We start from the raw sequence: 26,084 nt of genomic DNA, 5'->3' as shown, positions 1-26,084 counted from the left end.
TGAATCTAGCTAGCCTCACTAAAATTCTGGTGTGGAACTGAAGGCACCCTTATGCTTTTCTATGACTGGCACATTACTTACAAGGCCTGTTGCCAAGTCTGCATAGGCTCAGAATTTCAAAGCACCCTATAATGTTGACTTCTTCACAAACAGCACCATTGCGAAATCCATCCAGTGACATGTAGTTAGTGAACTGATGAGCATTAAGCACAAGTTACTGGTGTTGGGGATAGTGGAAATGCAGAAACCTGTTGCTGCTGCGGAGATCTGCTCAGCTGTGGAGCAATAGATCCAGCCACCAGGACAGTAACTTCAAGTATTGGAAAACATTACTCTTCTATGATGTGTGTGGGATACACCCTGATCTAAAGGCAAACAATAGATTTCATTTTATTATCACCCCAAGACTAATTGGAACAGAAGAGAAAAGCACAGGAATATCAAGCACTGTAATCCATTTACACCATTACTGCCCCACTGTGACTTAGCTAAAGCTACTTATATGCTCAGTGACTACCTTATTAGATAGCCTGTATACCAACTTGTTATTACAAACATCTAATTGGCCAATCACACGGCAGCAACTCAAAGCATAAAAGCATGCAGACATGGTCAAGAGGTTCAGTTCACTAAACATCAGAATAGGGAAAAAAAATGGAAAAATAGATCTAAGTGACTTTGACCAAGGAATGATTGAGGGTGATTTGAGTATTTCAGAAACTGCTAATCTCCTGAGATTTTCATGCATAATAGTCTCTAGAGTTTACAGAGAATAATGTGAAAAACAAAAAAATCCACTAGGTCCTGTGGGTGAAAACACCTTGTTAATGAGAAAGGTCAAAGGAGAATGGCCAGAGTGGTTCAACCTAACAGGAAGGTGACAGTAACTCAAATAACCACAATTACACAGTGGTGTGCAGAATAACTGAATGCAGTACATGCCAAACCTTGAAGTGGATGGGCTACAGCAGCAGAAGACCATGAGCATACACTCAGCGGCCACTTTACTAGCTACAGGAGGTACCTAATAAAGTGGTCACTGACTGTAGGAATGGCAAGAACGTTGAGTTTTATATTGTTTACCTTTCTCTCCCAAAATGAATGGTCAAAGCCTTTTCATTGATTCATTGAATGTGTTCATTTGACTTACAATAAAAAAAATTGAAGTAGTAATATAACCTTTCATAGTCCAAGGGGAAATTTTCTAGTCTGTGTAAAATTGGTGATATGGATGCAAATTAATCTGAAATTGATATGACTTTGGGAAAGTTTCATTTTTTCTTGAATTTCCATCTAAACTCATTTACATGTCAGGGATTGCAATATTGGTCATTAGTCAGCTAACTAGGCAGCATGGTACATTTTATTTCCAAAAATATTGCTACTTTTAAACATATTTCCTACTATAATGAAAAACTTGGTAATACTTAGTTAATTGCAGTGAATATGGACTTATCATAGAACGTAGAATACTACAGCACATTACAGGCCCTTTGGTCCACAATGTTGTGCCGACCCTCAAACCCTGCCTCCCATATAACCCCCCACCTTAAATTCCTCCATATACCTGTCTAGTAGTCTTTTAAATTTCACTAGTGTATCTGCCTCCACCACTGACTCAGGCAGTGCATTCCACACAGTAACCACTCTCTGAGTGAAAAACCTTCCTCTAATATCCCCCTTGAACTTCCCACCCCTTACCTTAAAGCCATGTCCTCTTGTATTGAGCGGTGGTGTCCTGGGGAAGAGGCGCTGGCTATCAACTCTATCTATTCCTCTTATTATCTTGTACACCTCCATCAAGTCTCCTCTCATCCTCCTCCTCTCCAAAGAGTAAAGCCCTAGCTCCCTTAATCTCTGATCATAATCCATACTCTCTAAACCAGGCAGCATCCTGGTAAATCTCCTCTGTACCCTTTCCAATGCTTCCACATCCTTCCTATAGTGAGGTGACCAGAACTGGACACAGTACTCCAAGTGTGGCCTAACCAGAGTTTTATAGAGCTGCATCATTACATCGCGACTCTTAAACTCTATCCCTCGACTTATGAAAGCTAACACCCCATAAGCTTTCTTAAATACCCTATCTACCTGTGAGGCTACTTTCAGGGATCTGTGGACACGTACCCCCAGATCCCTCTGCTCCTCCACACTACCAAATATCTTGCCATTTACTTTCTACTCTGCCTTGGAGTTTTTCCTTCCAAAGTGTACCACCTCACACTTCTCTGGGTTGAAATCCATCTGCCACTTCTCAGTCCACTTCTGCATCCTATCAATGTCTCTCTGCAATCTTTGACAATCCTCTACACTATCTACAACACCACCAACCTTTGTGTCGTCTGCAAACTTGCCAACCCACCCTTCTACCCCAACATCCAGGTCGTTAATAAAAATCAGGAAAAGTAGAGGTCCCAGAACAGATCCTTGTGGGACACCACTAGTCACAACCCTCCAATCTAATGTACTCCCTCCACCACGACCCTCTGCCTTCTGCAGGCAAGCCAATTCTGAATCCACCTGGCCAAACTTCCCTGGATCCCATGCCTTCTGACCTTCTGAATAAGCCTACCATGTGGAACCTTGTCAAATGCCTTACTAAAATCCATGTAGGTCACATCCACTGCACTACCCTCATCTATATGCTTGGTCTCCTCCTCAAAGAACTCTATCAGGCTTGTTAGACATGATCTGCCCTTCACAAAGCCATGCTCACTGCCCCTGATCAGACCATGGTTCTCTAAATGCCCATAGATCCTATCTCTAGGAATTTTTTCCAACAGCTTTCCCACCCTAGATGTAAGGCTCACTGGTCTATAATTACCCGGACTATCCCTACTACCTACTACCGACTATCATATAAAACAAATATATTTAATATTAGTGTCAGTTCACCAATAGCAATTGAATTTTAAATGACTGAAACCTATTCTTCAAAGCAAATTTCGAGTCATTTCCTAATTAGTTTGGGATATAGTAATCAGTGGGGATACATCTCCACCAAAGGAGATGTAAGGTGCTCCTTCTGTGCAATTGCCTGTGGATCACTCTTGGGCAAGGTGTAGCACCTGCTTAGCTGCCTGATCAGGGCTGCCTGAAACCACAGGAACAGTGGTGGTTGGTCATCTTAGCAGCTGGTGCATATCACAAGTCCTGGTTATGTGACCACTGACACCAGGCAGACAATCTCTGAAGAGTATTGATAATGGCTGGGGTCGCCTATCTTGCAAAGACACTGCCCAGTAGAAGGCAATGGCAAACCACTTCTGTAGTAAAATTTGCCAAGCACAATCATGCTCATGGACATAGCACATAATGAACGAATGAAATAGTAATCAGTTTCTTAGTAACTTTGAAACAATTTAGGAATGTATAGAACTATGCAGCCAATCTCTTTGCATCTAGAAAATCCAACTTAACTTTGAAGATTTCTTTAAGACCAGCAAAGCAATGCAATTTGCAGAATTTCCCTATACTGGCTAATGAATCCAGGAAAGGTGATCTCTTTTGAGTACAGTTCTGGCTTATAACATGTTTTATTTAAAGCAACATTAAAAATGCATGTAAACCTGGCATGCCTAGTACATATACTATACTTAAAATCTTATGATGTTCTGTGTAAAAGAAAATTAGTAAGCAGAAAAGCTGCTCCAAATCATATTTATATTGGTTTACAGTCATTCTGTTGGTTGATTTGCAAAGGCCTACATCACTGCAGGACGAACTTTAATCAATAATGGCTGAATTACAGACAAGACACACAATATTGTAGAGAAGTAACTGTGACTGTTTATTAGGAGCAGTGATTTGCAAATAATAGTTTACTTCTGGAAGGAAAAGCAGTCTAAATCACATAAAGCACCTTTCATACATAATAAAAACATCTATACTTGCTATTAGTGACATCGTTTCTTGATTCGCAAATTTCTACACATGTACAGCAGAAAGCATTCTAATCGGCTGCATCACTGTTTGCTATGGGCGGGGGTGTGTGGGGGAGCTACTGTACAGAATCGAGATAAGCTGCAGAGAGTTGTAAACTTAGCTCCATCATGGACACTAGCTTCTGTAGTATCCAGGACATCTTCAAGGAATGATGGCTCAAAGAGGCAGTATCCGTCATTAAGGACCCCCATCACCCAGGAGATGCCTTGTTCTCATTGCTACCATCAGGGAGGAGGTACAGAAGCCGGAAAGCACATGCTCAGTGATTCAGGAACAGCTTCTTCCCCACTGCCAGCTGATTTCCGAATGGACATTGAACCCATGAAAACTACCTCATCACTTTTTTATTTCTCCTTTTGCAATACTTATTTAACTACTTAATATAACTATTCTTCTGTAATTAACTTTTTCCTCTATTATTATGTATTGCATTGTGATGCCGCTGCAAAGGCAACAGATTTTATGACATATGCTGGTGATATTAAACCGAATTCTGATTCATGTTGGGACTCTGTTGATGTCTCTCCTTAACAAGCCAACATCCTTTAGTGAGGGCCCAGAAATGAGCTGGGCGTCAGCTGGTTTGAAATCCCTCTTGAACTAGTTTGATCCAGTCACAAGAGATTTGCCAATCCATCGTCACAGTGTGGACGGTCTGACTCCCTAAAAGACCTGCAGGCAATCCACCGTGCCTGCCACTTTTCCTGTTCTCTACTAGTTGCTGCCCCCTGCCTTGTACCCATAAGCTTCAATCCCTCCTCATGCTTCCCTGCTTACTGGCTTTCTCCTTCCCAGATCGGGAGTCTGGAATAGAGAAATCTACTCCACATGAGACAAGGAGTCAGCCCTGCTGTTCCCTAACAAAAAAAAAACGCAGAAGGGGTATAGTATTGCAGAATCTGCAATTTCTGTGAACTTTAATCAGAAATTTGGTGAGGCTTCATTGATCAGAATAATAAAACTCATTTTCTCAAATTATTCTGACATCTACCAAAAGTAAATGAGCAGTTATGTCATCATCTACTGTAATATCCATTAATAGATCGATTAAACAGAGAACCGCATATAACAGTTATAATTCTGATTTGCTTTCAGGGGGTAGTGGATTGCAAAGAATACACTGCAACATAGCTTTAGGCCATACAGGTTTAATCTTACAAGTTACCGAGTTCCGTATCCCGAATACAGTACTGTGCAAAAGTCATAGCCACATGTAAAAAAAAATCTGTAAAGCGAAAGTTCTTTCAGAAATAATGAACTTATAATTTTCTAAATATCAAAAACCAAGAAGTCTAGGAGCATTTCTATAGTCAGGGAAAGGCTGGTTCCATGTGGATGGGAAAGTAATTCCTACTGTGTCAGAAATGCCAGTTAAAAGCTTGGGCTGTTGTTACAATGAAAACCTCAGTGATACAAATCAAGTGAAACTGCTGAGAGAAGAAATTATCAAAGGGCTTAAAGCCATCGATAAGACCTCAAGCTCTGGTGCCTTCAGTTTGGATGGCTTCCTCGAGTGTTGCGGCCACTGACTCTGTATGAAGTCCCATCACTCATGTTGAAAAGCCGGAAAGGACAGTTAGTTCCTTCATTAAGGAGTGGATGGGCCTACCAAGATCGCTAAGTAACATCTACCTGTGTGACAAAGGAGCTCTGCAGTTGCCTGACACGGGGCTGACTAAAGAGTTCAAGTGTGCCAAATTGAGGCTTGAGATGACTCTCAGAATCTCGTGACAGATACTGCACCCAGGACCTGAACAGGAAGAAAGTGGTGTCCAGCAGAGTCAGTAGAACAGGCAAAAGCAGCACTCAGTTTGTAGACATGGTGGGCCGGGTGCAATCTGGAAGAGGGGGCCTTGGCACAGGCTCAAGTAGGCCATTTTGACAAAAGGCAACAACACAAAAGCGAAGATGAGCTATGGTGGTGGAGGAAGTATAGCGACAGGAGGAGTAGATGAGGTATGCATGAGCAGTGTCTCAGGCAAAACAGGGACAGCGGACAAGGTGGGAAAACATTGAGAAAAGAAAATTCAGCTGGAAAGACTTATGGGAAAAGGAAGAAAGATTAGCTTCCTTACAAGTGCTGTTTATGATGTTCTTCCAACTCCCAAAAATCTGACCAAGTGGCTCGGTGAAGACCCAGCTTGTCCACTCTGCAGAAGAACAGCAAACCTCAAGCACGTCCTCTCATCTTGCAAAGTAGGCCTCACTCAAGGAAGATACACGTAGAGACACAACCAGGGATTGTGTCCTCAGGTGTTTGACAACCATTGTGGAGAGGCAGAGGCTGAATAACAACTCTAAGCCCCATATGACTTGAAGAACCACCATCCCCTTTGTCCAGCAAGTACAGACAGTGCCACCCTCAGTGACATTGTTGGTGTCAGGCCTACTGGAGCCTGCTTGTGAATAGAACATGGCTGTCGACGTTGACAAAAGGCTAGTATTTCCCCTGGAGGTGGCCACTACAATCCTCTGACCAGATTTGGTCTTGTGGTCCAGCAGTCTGAAGGCTGTAGTAATCTCAGAGCTGGGAAGATGCAGTCTGCGAGGTGATTGAGCGGAAAGCTGAGCTGGCCACAGGTGCTGAACAGCGTGGATGGGAGGTGCACAGCTTCCCAGTGGAGGTTGGCTGCAGAGGGTTTGTGACTACTTCCATGGTCAGACTGCTGAAGAAATTGGGAGTCTGAGGCCAGGGTCAACGGCAAGCTATAAAAGATCTCTCGGACGGAGCCGAGTGAAGCAGCCACTGGTTATGGATGAAGAAAAATGACGGCAGCTGGGCCCTAAAATGACCCATGGGTGGCCTGATGTGAAGGGGGTGCGCCTGGGACGCCGGGTTGCACGTTCAGCCCTCTGGAGATGCAGCAGGCTTAAATTGACGAAACATCTAAGAAGAAGGGTGCTCACCTGATGACCCCAGGGAAGCATCTGACACCCGCCAAGCCTCACCTCAAGACATCCAAGCTATGACCCGTTAGGATCTGCTTATCAAAAGCAGATTGAAACATCTAGTCCCATGAACTCAAACTAAATATCAAAAATGTACTATAAAGTGCAGTAAACAGTAAAAACACTAAATCAAATCAACATATGGTGTGGTCCCCCTTTGTCTTTAAAACATCATCAATTCTCTTAGGTACACTGTTGTACAGTTTTATAAGAAGATTGGCTGGTAGGTTGTTCCAAGCATCTTGGAGAACTTGCAAAAGTTCTTTTGCAGACTTTGGCTGTCTCACTTGCTTCAGCCTCTCCGGGTAATCCCAGACAGCCTCGCTGATGTTGAGATCAGGGCTCTGTGGTGGCCATACCATCTGAAACCATTTGAACCATCTAGGGTGCCTAAGACTTTTAAACAGTATTGTATGTTTCTGGGGGTGGGGGGGGGGAGCTACAGAGAGTGCACAATAACCTATGGAAAGAACATTCATTATATATTTTGGGAAATATGATTTTAAGTGTTTTTAATATAATTGTAAGGTAAAGCATGTTACTTCTCTGGCATCTTTTCCCATGGAATGGACGAGGACACCGACAGTTGTAGCCTGAAGCAGTGGTTTCACAGACTCCATGGTTTTGGCAAGGGTTTGAAAGACAGGGATCTGGAAACAAAAATGTTTTTGTTAATAGATCATCACATACGCTTGAAGCTGTTTTAATTTTAACATCGATAGCAGAGGACGTTGGTACTGGAGGAGAGTTTAAGGGAGCTCTCAGAGGAAGGATTTCTTTAGTGCTTGGTGCCAGGAACACATTGGGAGGAATGGTGGTAGGGTCTGATACAATCAAAACATTTAAGAGATTCTTTGATAGGCATACAGATGTAATGAAAATGGAGGGTAATGAGCTATGTAGGGGGGAAGGTTAAATTGATTGTGAATTAGGTTTGTGTAGTCCAACACACCATCAGGGGTTGAGGGCCCATTATGCGCTGCACTGCACTATGTTGTGTATGGGAGCATACACAATGGACAAATGCTGGAAATACTTAGCAGTTCTGACAGTAAGTGCAGAGTCTCAAAGTCAAAGTAAAAGTTTATTGTCATATGCATCAGTAGATTCAGTACATGCCTTCGCAGGTGCAATGAAAAACTGATTTGCAGCAACATCACCGGCACATAGCACCACATAAGCAGCATTCACAAGAAAAACATGAATTAAACATAAAATATACACATTTTTTGGTTGCAAGAAAAACATATAGAGAATCAAAGTTAGCTTTTCAGGTGAAATGGAAACCTTAATTCTGTTTTTCTTGTCTTAAGCTAGATCTGCAAGAAATCTGAAAATGGCAGAAATGTTTGCATTTATGAACTAATGGAAAAGGGCTTGATATCCATTCTCCTTAAATTTTACTTTGTTCTTGCCTGCAGTCTGCTTTACAAAAAAATTCAAGAAAATGCTATGCAAAGTAATTTCTGGAGAAAATGCCATACGTACTCTTTGCATCGTTCAGTCACAGTAGAGACATACAGCATTATATAGAGAAACAGGTCCCCTAGCCCACTATGTCCTAACTGACTTTCAACTACGTATCTGTACAAATCCTGCTTTCCAGAACTTTATCTGCAGTTTTTCATGTATTGGTGATTCAAGTGTCCATCTATAGTGCTGTGCAAAAGTCCTCGGCACATATATATAGCTAGGGTTGTAAAGACCTTTGCACAGTACTGTGGTAATTTTATGTAATGCACTGTACTGCTGCTGCAAAAGTAAAATAACTAATTTCATGACATATGTAAGTGATGATAAACCTGATTCTGATATAGGTCTCTGTGGTGGACTGACAGTGGGAAGGGTGGCAGGGAAAGGGGAATCATGGTTGGGAAAAGGGGAAGGGAGAGGGGAAGGATTGGGAAACACCCAAGAAACTTTCTGTAATGATCAATAAAGCAATTGTTTGGAATCAAATGCCCTTGTCTGGCGTCTCAGGGCTGGGTGTGCCTGTACCCGCGCCAACCCCTGACCCAGCACTCCTACACCTTTCTTACACCTCTCCCACGGCACTCCACCCTTGCCTTTCCCAACATCCTTGGGTCCCATCAGATTTATGTTGCTCTACATTGACAAGTACTGTACTGTGTGAAAGTCTTAGGCATCCTAGCTATATTTATGTGTCTAAGAACTTTGCACCTTACAGATACTTCTAAAATGCAGTCTGAGTAGCTGCATTTACCACATCACTCAGTCAGTGTGTTCTAGATCCCAACCACCCTCTGATGAAAAGTTCTTCCTCAGATCCTGACAAAATCTCTTACTCCAAATAGTAGCCAAGATGTGGGGTTGAGATTGCAAACGAGCTGGAAAGGGCTTGTATTAAGGGTAATGTCACAATTGTAATGGAGGACTTCAATATGCAAGGGGATTGGGAAAATCAGGATGGTGTCAGATCTCAAGACAAGGTATTTGTTGAATGCCTACAAGATGGATCTTTAGAGCAGCTTGTGCTCGAGCCTACTAGGGGTAAGGCTATCCTAGATTGGGTGTTGTGTAATAACCCAGATTTTATTGGTCAGCTTAATGTAAAAGAACCCTTAGGAGGCAGTGATCATAATATGATCGGATTTATATTGCAATTTGAGAGGGAGAAGCATAAGTCACACATAACAATATCGCAATGGAATAAAGGGAATCACAGAGGCATGAGAGAGGAGCTTGCCCAGATGGATTGGAGGGGAATACTGGTGGGGATGATGGCAGAACGGAGGTGGCTGAAGTTTCTGGGAATAGTTCACGAAGTACAGGATAGATACGTCCCACAGAAGAAGTTGTTCTCAAATGGCAGGGCTAGGCAACTGCCACTGACAAGGGAAGTTAAGGACTGCATAAAGGCCAAGGAAAGGATATATAAAGTAGTAAAAGTGAGTGGGACGTTGGATGATTGGGAAGTTTTTGAAATCCAACACAAGGCAACTAAAAGAGGGGAAAAGATGAAATATGAAGGCAAATTAGATGATAATAAAGCAGAATACTAAAAGTCTTTTCAGTTATATAAAGAATAAAAGGGAGGTGAGAGTTGATATTGGACCACTGGAAATGATGTAGGTGAGGTTAAAGAAAATGCAGATGAACTTAATAAATACTTCAGTATTTACTGTGGAAGACACTGGCTGTATGCCAGAGGTCTGTGAGTGTCGGAGCAGAAATGAGTGCCATTGCTATTACAAAGGAAAAAGTGCGAGATAAACTCAAAGGTCTTAAAGTGGATAAGTCATCTGGACCAGGTGGACTACATCTCAGAATCCTGAGAGAGGTTGCTGAAGAGATAACGGATGCATTGGTCATAGCCTTTCAAGAATTACTTGATTCTGGCTTGGTCCCAGAGGACTGGAAAATTACAAATGTCACTCCATTCTTTAGGAAGGGAGGAAGGCAAAAGAGAGGAAATTATAGGCCAGTTAGCCTAACCTCAATGGTTAGGAAAGTGTTGAAGTTCATTATTAAGGACGAGGTTTCGGGGTACTTGGAAACTAATTATAAAATAAGTCAAAGTCGGTATGGTTTCTGTAAAGGGAAATCTTGCCTGACACATCTGTTGGAATTCTTTGAGGAAGTACCAAGCAGGTTGGACAAGGGAGAGGCAGTTGATATCCTTTACTTAGATTTTCAGAAGGTATTTGATAAGGTGCCTCACACGAGGCTGCTTAACAAAACATCCTATGGGTATATTCAAAGTGGAAGTTGATAGATTCCTGATTGGCTGGGCATCAAGAGATATGGTGACTGGGCAGGTGTATGTGGTTGAATGGGATCCGGGATCAACCATGATGAAATGGCCCAGCGGACTTGATGGCTGAATGGTCTAATTCTGCTCCTATGTCTTATGGTCTTATTTCTGACCCCATCGGTTTTGGGTAACTTTGGCAAGGGGAAACATTTCCTATTATTACCCTACTTGTGCCCCTTGTCTACTTCCATCAAGTTTCTTCTTCAGCCTTCTCCGCTCCATGGAGAACAAGCCCAGCTTCTCCTCTGAAGCCACACCAGTTCAATCACGCTGTTTCTGCAATGTCGCAACCAGAACTATATGCAGTCCTGCAGATGTAGCTTATGCAATGTATTATAAAATTCTATATCACCTCCCTGCTCTTTTATTCTACGTCTCACTAATGAAGGGAAATATCCTATATACCTCCTTCACCACCTTTTCTATCTGTGCTGCTACCTTTAAGAATCCTTGGACCTGTAGAGTGAGGTTCCTCTGTACCTCAGTACTCCACAGTGCACTAACATTCATTGTGTGCCACGATGAGGCCACCTTCAGGGTGGAGGAACAACCTTGAATTCCATCTGGATAGACTCCAACCTGATGGCATGAATATCGATTTCACCTTCTGGTAAAAATGATGCTTATCATAAAGGGTCATTGTGGCCCTGTGATCCTGGGTTTCCTGTTTTCAGATTGAAACACCACTGACAACTAGATGTTTGGAGATGATGTTCACACTTACCTTGATGGCCATGATTCAATCTGGAGTAGGGTTTTTTTCATTGTATATTGTAAAAATTTTTTCACAAACAACATGAAATAATAGGATCTCATAGGCTCTTAGGAAGCTAATCTTGACAAGTTGAGTACGTAGCACAAAGAGAGAACAAAAACAAATCTACTGCCATTATCATTTCTTTACAAATTTGTAGAATTCCATAAATGTACAAGTTAGATACTGTACTGCTGCCCAGGCAATTCAGACTTCCTACATAAATCATAACTGCAAGATAATGTTACAGTCAAAACAAATTGTCAACCAACCATTATCATTGTAGGAATATTCCATCCAACTGGGATAACCTTCTTCATCTATCCCCCCATGATCGTCCCCTACGATTAAAACAATTTAAGTATTAGTTTCACTGTAAAGTTGGTTCAGACTTAAAACATTAACTTTGCATTATTTCCCAGTTTTCCAAACAAAACATTTATCTTTTTACAAGTAAATATTTTTATCACCCAAACATCCAAACCCACCCTCTTGGGAACAACCATTGGAGAGAGCTCTCTCATCAGAGACAGTAAAACAGCCATCGCCAATGGAAAAAGAGAGTTTCAAGGATTTCTTCAAATATGTTTTACACAAACATTCTTGATTCCATCCCAAAGCATGTCACCCACCACTATTTCAGTGCAGCCTCCCAAGCAAGAGGTTGTCAAGAATTATCCAATAATATTAAGCAAGAAAACCTGGCCTGGAACATACTGAACAAGTAACCCTAAAATGGGAAGAGGAGAGCATCCTCACAGATCTGAGATGGACCAAGCACAGAACCATCATCAGAAATAGAGGCAAGTCACATTGTGGTAACTATAGAGACGTCTGGGAAAGTGCAGAGTGTGACATTAACCCATATGTGGCCTTCACTGACTTCACAAAAACTTTCCTTCTCCATCAGCCAGGAGGGATTATGATGTCATTTTCTCAAGCATGGCTCAGGAATTTTTTACCCCTCTACGGCAGCACGGCAGCATAACACCATTAAAGGATCAGCGGCCAGGGTTCAATTCCTGCTGCAGTCTGGAAGTAGTTTGTACGTTCTCCCCAAGACCGCACAAGTTTCCTCCGGGTGCTCCGGTTTCCACCAACATTCCAAAAACATACAGCGGGTTAGTAAAGTAATTGATCACATGGGCAGCATGGGCTTGTTGGGATGGAAGGGTCTGTACCATGCTGTTTCTTTAAATAAAAAATAAATAAATAAAATCTGCTTTCTGATTATGCGTAAGTCTTAATCCTGATCAATAGGTATGTCATTGACCCATCCCATCACAGGCGGAGGTCAAAGCAAGGCCGTGTTATCACACCTAACTGCTTTTTAACCTTCCTCTGCAATACTTCACCTCACCTCTAACATGCTTCCTGCTTGAGAGTGTCAATGAATAGGCCAAGCAGGAAGCTCATAAACTTTGATTGTCTCCTCTCCAAAAACAAGATTGTCTCTCAGCCTCAGAAGTGTTTTTACTTTATGCAGAGTATACTTGCAGATGTTCCTATTTGGAGGCTGAATTCCAAGTCATCATTAATTGATTGACTGAAACAAATGAGGGGAAGACTTTATCTTGGATGTTACAAAATAAAGTACCTCATCCACCTTGTGCCCTCTGCTTCAAATTGCCCTTCCTAAGATCATAAGACCATAAGACATAAGAGCAGAATTAGGCCATTCAGCCCATTGAGTCTGCTCCAGCATTTCATCATAGCTGATCCACTTTCCCTCTCAGCCCCAATCTCCTGCCTTCTCCCCATATCCCTTCATGCTGTGAATAATCAAGAATCTATCAACTTCTTCCATAAATTTACATAAAGTCTTGGCCTCCACAGCTGCCTGTGGCAACTACTCTTTGGCTAAAGAAATTCCTCCTCCTCTCTGTTCTAAAATGACACCTCTCTACTCTGAGCCTGTGTCTGGTTCTAGGCCTCCCTCACCATAGGAAGCATCCTCTCCACACCCATACCATCGAGCCCTTTCAACATTTGCTCGGTTTCAATGAGGTCACCCCTCCTGACGATCAAGATTCCTGAAAGACGTTGATCAGTGTCTGTGTCTTAGGAGTCAACTCAAACAGGGCTGTGAGAGCGCGCAAAGAACTCAAGGAGCATGTGACATCCCAATAACCCACCCTCCTCCCCACACCGTCAAGCACCACCTGCCCCACCTGTGGCTGAGTCTGCCGATCCCACAAAGGACTCTTCAGACACTTCAGAGCTCACAGGAGTTGCGTGGACACGAGTCAACCTTGACCCCGAGGGACTCCCTGAGAAGAAGATTTTATCAATGATTCTGGAGAATTTGTCTTGAGAAATATTTACTTTTTATTCAGATAGTTGCCCTCACAACGTTGAAGATGTTTGTTTTTGGTTATACATTTAAAGGGATTACAGGGAAATTTTCAGGATCTTGTTATTTTAGGCAAGTGCATAAGCCAGCTCATACACCCACGTTAATTATTGGTAAAAGTACTTTCCTCTTGCACAGGAACCCCTTCACATCAGAAACCCCAACTGAAGATTTCTTTTCTACTCTTTTGCAAAAACAAAATAATTTCTCACCCCGAGGGTGGAGCAAGTGCGGAACGATCTGCTAGTGAAAGTGGTAGGAGTGTGTTCAAACGTAACATTTACTGTAAGAGAAGATTGAATAGAAGGAACTTAGAAGGAGATTATCCGGGTGCAGGTACGAGCAGAAGATTAGGTTAGCATGGACTAGATGGGCCAAATGGTTTGTTTCTGAGCTGTAGAGTTCTGACTCTAATAAATGCATTTTATTTATAAAGGTATTTACAATTAATAGCACATAATACAGAGGTGGAACTCTATACGGTGGTCCACTTTTTTTTGAAATGCAGGTTCAAATAATTTAGATGAATTGCTGTATTTAATAACTTCATAATCTATTTACATGAAGGCAAATGTTAAGGAAAGTGTAATTAGTCATTCACATCAAGGATGATTTTGGATGCATTTAGCATTCTCTTATTTGCCCTTTTTCTCTAAAGAAAATGAGTCATGTTGGCTGTAGAACTCAAAGGCGCCAGATGTCATCTGGTACAGTGGGCAAGGAGGCTGAGATGGTTAGTGATATTCAACTATCCAATCACAGGAAGCTACAGCTTTCCCTAATACTACTGTCAATTAATATTAATATGTGTATTTTGCCACTAAAGGCTACTGGATAATATTCAGGAGCTGAATTGATCTTTTTGCCTATTCAGTCGTGACCTGTTAATGCAGTGGTGACTAGGGGAACTGGGCAGGGATTCCTGACTTTCCTGCAATATTTTATTTTGTGGAATTTTGAGATCTCTCAAAGTTGCCGCACAAGTTGACAGGGTGGATAAAAAGTGTTGGCCTCCATAAGTTGGGCAATTGATTTCAGGAGCAGCAAGGTAATATTGCAGTTCTGTTGAATTTTAGTTAGACCACACTGGAAAGATTGTGTTCAGTTCTGGTTGCCTTATGATAGGAAGGACGTGGAAGTTTCAGAGAGGGTGCAGAGGAGATTTACTAGGATGGTGCCTGGATTAGAGAGCATGTCTTACTTATGAGGATAGGGTGAGCGAGCTAGGACTTTTTTCTTTAGAGTGAAGGAAGATAAGAGGTGACTTGATAGAGGTGATGAGATATTAAGAGGTAAAGACAGAGTTGAGAACAAAGGACTTTTTCCAGGGTGGAAATGGACAATATGAGGAGCCATAATTTTAAGGTGATTGGAAGGAAAAGTTTCGGGACATTGTCCCAGGTAGGTTTTTATTTTACACAGAGAAACGTTGGTGCATGAAATGCATTACCGGGGTGGTGGTAGACGCAGATACATCAGAGACATTTAAGAACCTCTTAGATAGGCACACGGATGAAAGAAAAATGGAAGGCTATGTAGGAGGGAAGGGTTAAATTGATCATGGAGTAGGTTAAAATGTCAGCACAATATTGTGAGCAGAAGGACTTGTACTGTGCTGTAATGTTTTATGTTCTGTGAGTGCTGTATCCTGAAAATACGAAGACATAACCATACCAACAGGCTGGAAGGTGCGTTCGGACCAGCCTTGTACCTCGTGTTTACCTCTATGGGATGCCTGCTGCCACCCTCACACTTTACAGCAGCCTGTCCTGCAAGTTCCACTCGCCTTGCTGCTCCAGCCTTTCCACAAGGTAGAATCGGCTGTGAGCAGTAACGAGAGCACACACAGAGAAAACTAAATCCCCGACAAGTCATGGCATCAGAAGACTTTCTCACTGATATCAAATGTCTTACAAAAACAGATAAAACACATCTGAATCATAAAAAACGCAAATGTAAAAAAAAACAGATAAGTGCATTTAGAATCACACTGGATATGTCAATTAATCAAAAGCATTAATATAGCTCAAATAACCACAACCAACCACATGCTCTCACTTGACTTTTTAGTGAAGTTTGGTGATCCAGTCAAATCTACCCTCTCTGTTCGATTTGACTGGAAATAGAAGCATAGAAACATAGAAAATAGGTGCAGGAGTAGGCCATTCGGCCCTTCGAGCCTGCACCGCCATTTGTTATGATCATGGCTGATCATCCAACTCAGAACCCTGCACCAGCCTTCCCTCCATACCCCCTGATCCCTTTAGCCACAAGGGCCATATCTAACTCCCTCTTAAATATAGCCAATGAACTGGCCTCAACTGTTTCCTGTGGCAGAGAATTCCACAGATTCACCACTCTCTGTGTGAAGAAGTTTTTCCTAATCTCGGTCCTAAAAGGCCTCCCCTTTATCCTCAAACTGTGACCCCTCGTTCTGGACTTCTACAACATCAGGAACAATCTTCCTGCGTCTAGCCTGTCCAATCCCTTTAGGATTTTATATGTTTCAATAAGATCCCCCCTCAGTCTTCTAAATTCCAACGAGTACAAGCCCAGTTCATCCAGTCTTTCTTCATATGAAAGTCCTGCCATCCCAGGAATCAATCTGGTGAACCTTCTTTGTACTCCCTCTATGGCAAGGATGTCTTTCCTCAGATTAGGGGACCAAAACTGCACACAATACTCCAGGTGTGGTCTCACCAAGGCCTTGTACAACTGCAGTAGTACCTCCCTGCTCCTGTACTTGAATCCTCTCGCTATAAATGCCAGCATACCATTTGCCTTTTTCACCGCCTGCTGTACCTGCATGCCAACCTTCAATGACTGGTGTATAATGACACCCAGGTCTCGTTGCACCTCCCCCTTTCCTAATCGGCCACCATTCAGATAATAATCTGTTTTCCTATTTTTGCCACCAAAGTGGATAACTTCACATTTATCCACATTAAATTGCATCTGCCATGAATTTGCCCACTCACCCAACCTATCCAAGTCACTCTGCATCCTCTTAGCATCCTCCTCACAGCTAACACTGCCGCCCAGCTTCGTGTCATCCGCAAACTTGGAGATGCTGCATTTAATTCCCTCATCCAAGTCATTAATATATATTGTAAACAACTGGGGTCCCAGCACTGAGCCTTGCGGTACCCCACTAGTCACTGCCTGCCATTCTGAAAAGGTCCCGTTTATTCCCACCCTTTGCTTCTTGTCTGCTAACCAATTCTCTATCCACATCAATACCTTACCGCCAATACCGTGTGCTTTAAGTTTGCACACTAATCTCCTGTGTGGGACCTTGTCAAAAGCCTTTTGAAAATCCAAATATACCACATCCACTGGTTCTCCCCTATCCACTCTACTAGTTACATCCTCAAAAAATTCTATGAGATTCGTCAGACATGATTTTCCTTTCACAAATCCATGCTGACTTTGTCCGATGATTTCACCGCTTTCCAAATGTGCTGTTATCACATCTTTGATAACTGACTCTAGCAGTTATGTAAATGGCCCGAGGTGTGGTGTGGAATGAGAGGCAATGCAGGAGGCTGGGCACACTGGTGCCACGAGGCTGTGCACATTGATGTCTGGAAGATGTTGGCACTCACACTGCGGCTAGCTTCAGGTTCTGCCTGTATGGAATGATTGGCTATCCTTCAGCGTTATCCATCCCTATCTTTCATTTCTCTAGAAAGAAACTGTACTGTTAAATCCAATGCTTTGAAATGAGCAATCTGGAATTTCATCAAATTTTGAAAAACTGTAGGCTTCTATCAGTTCCTTCAACAAAAATGGTTATACAGGAATACAGACAGTCCCTGGGTTATGTAAAGCTTCAGTTCCCAAGAAAATCTTCCAGAAGGAGGAGAAGATGGTGGCACGACGGCAGCGTGTGTGGCCTCTCCGGTGATGAATATCTGTTATCTCTACACCATACCTCGGGCCATTTACAAGTAGGGGACTGTGCACAATTCTGATTTGATAGAGACAGACGTGAGAGTATGGAGGAACATCTGGAAAACTTCTAAAATGCCCGCTTCGCTGCCGCTGCTACTGTGTGGTAACTGGAACCTCCGGCGCTGAATGCTCCGAAATCCTCGGCTTGGCGTGTTTCAGCGGCCGGGGCGAGGTCGAAGGCACTTGGCAGAGGATGGCGCTCGGGAGGCTGGTCGGAAGCTCTAAGTTTTCAGACAGATGGACTCAGTGTTGGCTGTGATCGGCTGCTTCCAAGGTATCGGCCAGTTGACAGTGCCTGGAGGTTTATGGCAGGGAGTTTCTCTCTTTTGCCGCCTGCTATCGGGGACTGGGGAGTCGATCGACTCGGGACTTTGAGACTTTTTATACTGTACCCATGGTCTGTTCTTCATCAAATTATGGTATTGCTTTGCACTGTAACTATATGTTATAATTATGTGGTTCTGTCAGTGTTAGTCTTTGGTTTGTCCTGTTTTCTGCGATATCACTCTGGAGAAACATTGTATTATTTCTTAATGCATGTATGCATTTCTAAACGACAATAAAAGGAGGACTGTGTGTTCTCATAATCTAAATGTCCATGACCTGGTTTCAGAAAGTCCATTTTCTGCAGCTACCCAGCTATCACACTATATGCACTTGCTGTAAACACTTGTTTGCATTCATTTCAAGAGGAATAGAATATAAAAGCATGGATGTAATGTTGAAGTTTTATAAAGCACTGGTGAGGACTCACTTGGAATATTGTGAGCAGTTTTGGGCCTTTACCTAAGAAAGGATGTACTGACATTGGAAAGGGTTCAAAGGAGGTTCATAAAAATGATTCCGAGATTGAAAGGCTTGTCATATGAGGAGCATTTGTTGGTACTGGGCCTCTACTCACTGGAATTCAGAAGAATGAGGGGTGACCTCATTGAAACTTATTGAATGTTGAAAGGCCTGGACAGAGTGGATGTGGAGAGGATGTTTCCAATGGCAGGAGGTGTGTATGACCACAGGACATGGCATCAGAATAGAGGGGTGTCCTTTTAGAACGGCGATAAGGAGGGATGTCTTTAGTCAGAGAGTGGTGAATCTGTGGAAGCTGTTGCCACAGGCTGCTGTGCAGATCAAGTTATTGGGTATATTGGGTTGATAGGTTTTTAATTACTCAGGGCATGGATACGGGGTGAAGGCAGGAGATTGGAGGTGAGAGGGAACATTAAATTAATTAGCCATGATGAAATGGCAGAGCAGACTCAATGGGCCAAATGGCCTAATTCTGTTCCTATAGCTTATGGTCTTATAATTCGTCCACTTCATTGACTATTCACACTTATGCTGCCCATAGTTAAATGTTATCCTATCCTTAATTAATGCACAAAACATTTTATGATGACATGGTAGTGTAGCAGTTAGCACAACGCTCTCCAGTACCAGTGGCCAGGGTTCGATTCCTGCTGCTGTTGGAAGGAGTTTGTACGTTCTCCCCATGACCATGTGGGTTTCCTCCATGTGCTCTGGTTTCCTCCCACAGTCTAAACAGGTACCAATTAGTAGGTTAGTTGGTTATCGTAAATTGTCCCATGATTAGACTAGGGTTAAATCGGTGGGTGGCTGGGTGATGTGGCTCGAAGGGCTGGAAGGGCTTGTTCCGTGCGGTATCTCAATGAGCAAAGTTATTATTATTATCTTGAAAAATTCATTGTTGAGGTTCTGTAAATCAGGATATCTGTAACCTGGGCCATCTATGTACTTTTTTTGTGTGCATGTACAGTGGTATTTTCTTTGGTAGCCTCATATTTACGAGGCTAACTCTGAGAAATAAATGTAGGAGTAAATTAAAGCCATTAGATTCAAAGGAACAAAGATAGAAGATGATTTCTGTTCATAATATTTTGCATTGTAATCTAAAATAAGGATTCTAAAAATTCTTTGTGATTTAAGATTAGTCTCCAGTCTTTTTTAAACAACAGCAGATACTATAACTGAATATTCACTTCATCAGGCTCAGTAAGTAGAATGTTGTGATGGGCAAGTTCATTACATCAATCACATGGAAAAGCACAAGTAGAAATTTGTTTTAAAACATCTGAATCAATCAACAGTGGCTAGTTCTGAGTAACCCAGGCCAGTCTACTGGGAATGAAGTTCTTTGCAGGAAACAGACATGCAAGTGGGTCACCTCAGCCTCTTGCTAAGGTCCTCAGCTTTGCTGGTTCCACACTTCATGTGATATAAAGAAATGACTGAACATAATGGTTACAGCATAGACTTTGGGATCTGATAATATCTCATCTCAAGACTTGCTCGCTAAGACTCATTACTCCTTGAGCCACAACAAAGTACAACAGTTCTTTGGGATCTAGTTGACAAAAGGCAGAACAAGTCAAATCCAGACACTTTATAAGCCATCAGGATACAATCAATTAGCAATGGGAAATGGATTTTGAAAAACAAGATGATGGAGGATTTCCGCAGGTATGGCAGTATCTATGAAGGGAAATATCCAGGCTGGATGATTTATACTTCCATACAATTATCAGGAAGGCTCTAGGGCTCTCCATATTTTTCTAGAATAAAGAGTTAGCTAGTCTCCATCTACTAACACCTTCCTTTGCCTGGCATAACTTGTGTATGCCCTGAATAAATTCTCTTTTGACTCCTCCCACCTTCTCCAGTTCAAAGATGCAGCTTGGGCACTGGAACGCCTATGTGGAGCAGTCTATGTTTTAAACTTTCACCAGCACGACTGCAGAATTCTTTCTCTGCCTCCTGCTCTCACGTGGGACTCGTCACCATCATCGAATTTGCTACCAACCTCCACCCTGTCCAGTTTAGTCAAAGGGTCTCACCCCGATACATCGACTGTCCAATTTATCCCACAGACTTGGTCTGAGCTGCTCAAGTTCCCACAGCATCCTGTACCTTTGCTCCAGATCCCATGTTCAGCAGGCACTTGTGACATGACAGGCAATTGATTTTTTAAAAGATTAATGACAGCCACAACTCATGAATGAATAAATTAAAATAAAGAAAGACTTAGCTCTGGAAGTTCATGTCACTGGTGGTCCCTATGGAAAGATGGCTCTTTATTTAGGATCTAAGTTATTTACCATTTTGACAGGCTCCATAAAGACACAAAGATTATAAGAGAGGGAATGGATGTGGTGGGAAAGAAATGTGAGTAGGGAGGCTGGAGGTGTGAGAGAGAAAAGCAAAAGTATAACTATATTTTCATTTCTGACTAAACTTCTTTTGGCATAGTTGGAGTGCCCTAATAGCTATTATGAATTTCAGTTGGTAGTGGAGTTGTCCAGTCAATATTTTGCCCTCCTGTTCCCACTCCAATCCCTGAGCAAACAAGTTTTCTTCCTCCTGAAAGCACTCACACCAGGATCTCAGAGCATTAAAGGACCAACTATGGAAATGAATAAGAGGTTGACGTTTCGGTCTGAGATCCTCCCTCTCAGCCCGAAACGTCGACTGTATGTTCATTTCCATAGATGATGCCTGTGCTCCTGATTTCCTCCAGCATGTTGTGTGCGTGTGTTCGTTTGGATTTTCAGTATCTGCACAATTTCTTGTGTTTATTAGAAAACATTGTGCTTTCTAAGAATATGTGGAAGCTGGCTCTCAGTACAGAGTGACTCGTCGTTGACTGCTGCCGAGATGAACCTGTCGTTTAGGTGGCCCATTTAAGGCAGCCAGGGTGAAGCTGAGCTTCCACTTTCAGAGTGTATCAGGAGTAGCTGCAGCCCCTGACTCGTGGTTGTCAGCAGGTAGCAGCAATGCAGGTTTGCCTGCGATGGGATGGGAGCAGCTTTCTGTGCACTCTCGGTTTGAGGCATTCTTGAATTTCCTATCCTCTCCAACTGGAGCATGACTGAAGCAAGGTTACCTGACAATAACCATGGAGCTCACTTTGTTCTGTTGCTGCTTGAAGTTATTTGTGAGCAGTGGAAGCATTTCCTCAGCTGTTCATTGGAGAGGGCAGACTGGCTGTCCAAAGTTCCCATCTGAGTGCTAACCAATCCCCCACTTCTCCCCATAACATTCTCCTTCTGAAAACTTCTAACTCCATGGCTTATATTATTTGTTATATTAACATTATCCAATCATTAAATTATTCAATCCATACAAAGGACGTGCCCTCGTTGTTGAAATGAATGCCACTGATTAAAACATTATGTCCTGCCTGCACAAAGCTAACTAATGCACAGTGTATAGAATAAACATTGCCCAGTCAATTATATATGTTTTGGGACCAGCTATAAAATCTTCATAAAGCCTTTGCGTGCGCTTCATCACTAGAAGTTTACATTCATAACACACTTATTTATGATTTGAATAATATTTTTTGAATTGCACATATGCCCCAGCAAACATCAAAGTTCAAAAGTTCAAAGTTCAAAGTTAATTTATTATCAAAGTACATATATGTCACCATTACAAACCTACAATTCATTGTCTTGTGGACATAGTCAATAAATCCATAATAGAATAATAACCATAACAGAAATAATGAACGACTGCACCAACTTGGGCACTCAACCAATGTGCAGAAGACAACAAACTCTGCAAATACAAAATGAAATGAATAATAATAAAAATAAGTAAGCAATAAATATTGAGAACATGAGATGAAAAGTCCTTGATAGTGAGTTCCTAGGTTGTGGGAATATTTCAGTGATGGAGTGAGTGAAGTTATCCTCTCTGGTTCAAGAGCCTGATGGTTGAGGGATACTAACTGTTCCTGAACCTGGTGGTCTGAGTCCTGAGGCTCCTGTACCTTCTCCCTAATGGCAGCAGTGAGAAGGAAACATGTCCTGGGTGGTGGGGATCACAGATGATGGATGCTGCTTTCCATAAGGAGAAAATAGCAGGGAAACTACACTCTGGGGCCACTTTATTAGGTACACCTGCGCACCTGTTTATTAATATAAATATCTAATCAGCTAATTATGAGGCATCAACTCGATGCATAAAAGCATGCAGACATGGTTAAGAGGTTCACTTTGTTCAGAACAAGCATCACAATGGGAAAGAAATTTGATTTAATTGACTTTGACTGTGGAATGATTGTTGGTGCCAGATAGGTTGGCTTGAGTATCTCAGAAACTGATGAACTCCTGGGATTTTCATATATAACAGTCTCTAGAGTTTACAGAGAATAATGTGAAAAACAAAAAAAACAACCAGTGAACAGCATTTCTGTGGGCAAAAACACCCTGTTAATGAGAGAGGTCAGAGGAGAATGGGCAGACTGCCTTAAGCTGACAGGAAGGCGAAGGTAACTGAAATAACCGTGCTTTACAACAGTGGTATGCAGAACAGCATCTCTGAAAGCACAACATGTCAAACCTTAAGGTGGATAGGCTACAGGAGCAGTAGAATATGAACTTGCACTCAGTGTTTATTTTACTAGATACTGCAAAAACCTAATAAGGTGGCCACTGAGTGTCGGAATGACAAGAATGTTGAGTTTGCAGAGTCTGTTCTACCATCCCATCAGATCGAAACAGATAAACAATCTAAAAGTACATGCTAATCTATTCCCTGTCACCATTAGTATATATGGATGGGTTACAGCAGCAGAAAACCATGAACGTACATTCAGTGGCCACTTTATTAGGCAGAGGAGGTAGCTGGTAGCGCATGCACCTAGTTATTAATACACTTTCTTGCCAATGTAGTGGGAACAATATCAGTTCCTAACCTGATATCAATCACTATTCTTTCTTAACTGTTCAGCTCCTATCCTGGACTTCTCCATCAAATAACACTGCAGAACCATGAAGACGGCAGCAAACCGAGAAAGAAAATGTACTAACTCTTTCTCAGTGCAACCAGCCATGAAGAATAGAAGCAGACTTATTGCAGCCCCACTCATTGCAAGAATTTTTGTTAAATGTTGGCTCATTGTCGGTTTTGATTTGGTCTCTGTGCTAAAAGAGGAGCATTTTGGTTGACAATATCAGCACAGTTTGCAAAAATGTAGTCTTCCTAACATATGGCCTGGCAGCAATGAGGAAGAATTAATGCATTGTTCACTGATGTTGAAATTACACCATTAGTCACGGACTCTACCAGGGTTCTTCCTGCTGACGAATCAGTGCCATGTATTGAAAAAGAAAGTATTTTCAAATAAAAACATTTCCGTTTCAGTGGTAAAATGAGGGCAATTACCTGGACACGGATGGCAAGTTTGATTTTAAAGAAAATAAATAATAGTGTCCCTGATTGCAACTGCAGACCTGTTAAAAGTGAAATGGTTAAAAGTTAAAAGTTAAAAGATAAAAGTTAAATAGTTCTTGGGGAGTGGGGAAAGGATAGGATGGGGAGCATAGTGGAGGGTTAATATTCTTGGGGAAAATACTTGAAGCTGGAATTAGCTCCATTCTATTAAAAGCAGAAATTCTGGATTAGAGGTCAATTATTACCAACTTGCTAGATTTACATGAAATAACAAAGGAATGCAAACCTCTGGGCATTGTACAGCAACTGCTGTCTGAATGGTGGTATCATTCTGCCTGATGGTAATGAGGCATTCAACTAGTTGCCATCCCAAAGCTAAACCCCTTTTATAAGATTCAAGTCAAGGCCAGTTTTGCAAAAAAATTCAATGAAATTGTGGAGGAGTTTTTTCACTTTTTATCTCAATCACTCTTCATCTTTCAGCTATTTACTCCCTGTGGAAAATGATTGAAGAATTTTGTGATCTGCCCAATCAAATGCCATTTCTTTATTAAGTGTAATTTGACTTCACTGTGTATATAACATAGAGATAGGTTAAAATACACTTACCATAGTCACTATAGGCTTTCTGTGGAGAAACAAAAATATGATTGTTTAAAAAAAAGTGTAAGTAAATTTATCGAGTAGTATAAGTTTAAAAAGTGTATTTTAAAGCTTTCAGACAAGTCCCTGGAACACTAGTTATATCCTATCATAATAAAAGGTATGCTCCAATTTAAATTAAATCAACTATAGTTCAAACTAAACTTTCTCTTTTGACTATTAAATGCCCTTACATATAAGTGAACTTGGTGCAACAACATTATGACATCACTGCGTCAACATTTACAATGAGCATGTTTGCACATCACTTGACTAAATGGCTTGCAAAAAATATTCACTGTCGGCAATGTTCCTTTAAGATTTTGTTTGAACGAAATGAGACCTTTGTTCCCAGCCATTCTTTTAACACATTTTGAATAATTACAATGATCTTTTCTCAGCTGCTTATTATAAAACTGGTCACAGAGTCATAGAGTCAACACAGTGCAGAAACAGGCCGTTCAGCCCATCTAGTCTGTGCCAAACCATTTAAACTGCCTACTCCCATCGACCTGCAATGATCTCTGCAATGTTTTTATTACTTCAAATAAAACCGGCATTATACTCTAAGTAGGAACAATAAAATCAGCATGATATCATTTCCTTAAAATTCCAGGCAAAAAAATGATATCTCGTAATTGAGAGGTTTAATGAAGTTAATATAGAGTCAAATGAGCAGAGAAATCACGTAAAAAGAAATAGGGAAATTGTAATAATCAGAGGAGAGATATCGAGGCACTGTAATGAATTGGTGATTCATCAAAGATTTTGCAGTGAATGGACAAATTATATTCTAAATCATGCTTAACTTTTAATTACATTGAACCAGGAAAGTTGTGTGTAATTGCTTTGGTGGTGGAATTATGCGTATGCACATTAGGTTGCAATAGCACTTTGTTCATGTTTCCCACTTTAAACAAAAAAATATTGCAGTTACACACTTTAACAGTAGTGTAAAAAAAGTGCTTACTTACAGAAAACGTCAATGCAGCCAGGCAGATGAAAAAGCACCTGGTAATTAACCAAACTATTGCTTTTGGCATATTTCTAAGATTTGAAAGTGATGTGCTTCACTCTCGATATTTGACTTTCTGCTATATATATTACAACACATCGGCATAAGTCAAGGGTCATATGAACATACTAGAAGATATTAACCAGTCTTCAAACACAGATAATTTACGAGGCAAAAACTTTGACTTTGGTAAAAGTGGGAAAAGCTCAACTTTAATATGAATGCATTTATAAATGCCACGGCTGCGCGTCAATCTTATCAGCAGCATCTCTTTCAACTGATCTCTCGATTCAAATTGATACACAGTTGTAGGGAGCAATATAGTTTTAAAAAGCCCAGTCTGTCTCCTTCAAGCGTACAGATAATAACATGAGTGACAGTGATGCACAGTGCTTGAACCAAATGTTGACTTTCGTAAATTATTTTAAATTTGATAGCAGTATAAAACAAGTTCTATACATAGAATCGAATGTACATTTTATATCACAGAAGACATTCCGCT

The 26,084-nt window shown here is 41.5% G+C and overlaps 1 protein-coding gene across 1 annotated transcript in view; it reads right to left on the bottom strand.

The window, feature by feature from the left end:
• LOC140185869 (hyaluronan-binding protein 2-like) overlaps positions 1-25,610 on the bottom strand; it is a 71,370-nt gene extending 45,760 nt beyond the window's left edge. The window contains exons 1-5 of the mRNA XM_072239665.1: positions 25,542-25,610; positions 24,535-24,553; positions 13,595-13,693; positions 11,696-11,764; positions 7,437-7,544 (exon numbers count right to left, since the gene is read on the bottom strand). Coding sequence (XP_072095766.1) covers positions 7,437-7,544; positions 11,696-11,764; positions 13,595-13,693; positions 24,535-24,553; positions 25,542-25,610 — 364 coding nt within the window. The remainder of the gene's footprint in view (positions 1-7,436; positions 7,545-11,695; positions 11,765-13,594; positions 13,694-24,534; positions 24,554-25,541) is intronic.
• Positions 25,611-26,084: the final 474 nt, after the last annotated feature.

Source organism: Mobula birostris, chromosome 21 (genome assembly GCF_030028105.1).
Source record: "Mobula birostris isolate sMobBir1 chromosome 21, sMobBir1.hap1, whole genome shotgun sequence".
Classification (NCBI taxonomy): Eukaryota; Metazoa; Chordata; class Chondrichthyes; order Myliobatiformes; family Myliobatidae; genus Mobula; species Mobula birostris.
Note: the sequence above shows the minus strand (reverse complement) of the source record. Positions and strands in the feature narration are given on the sequence as shown.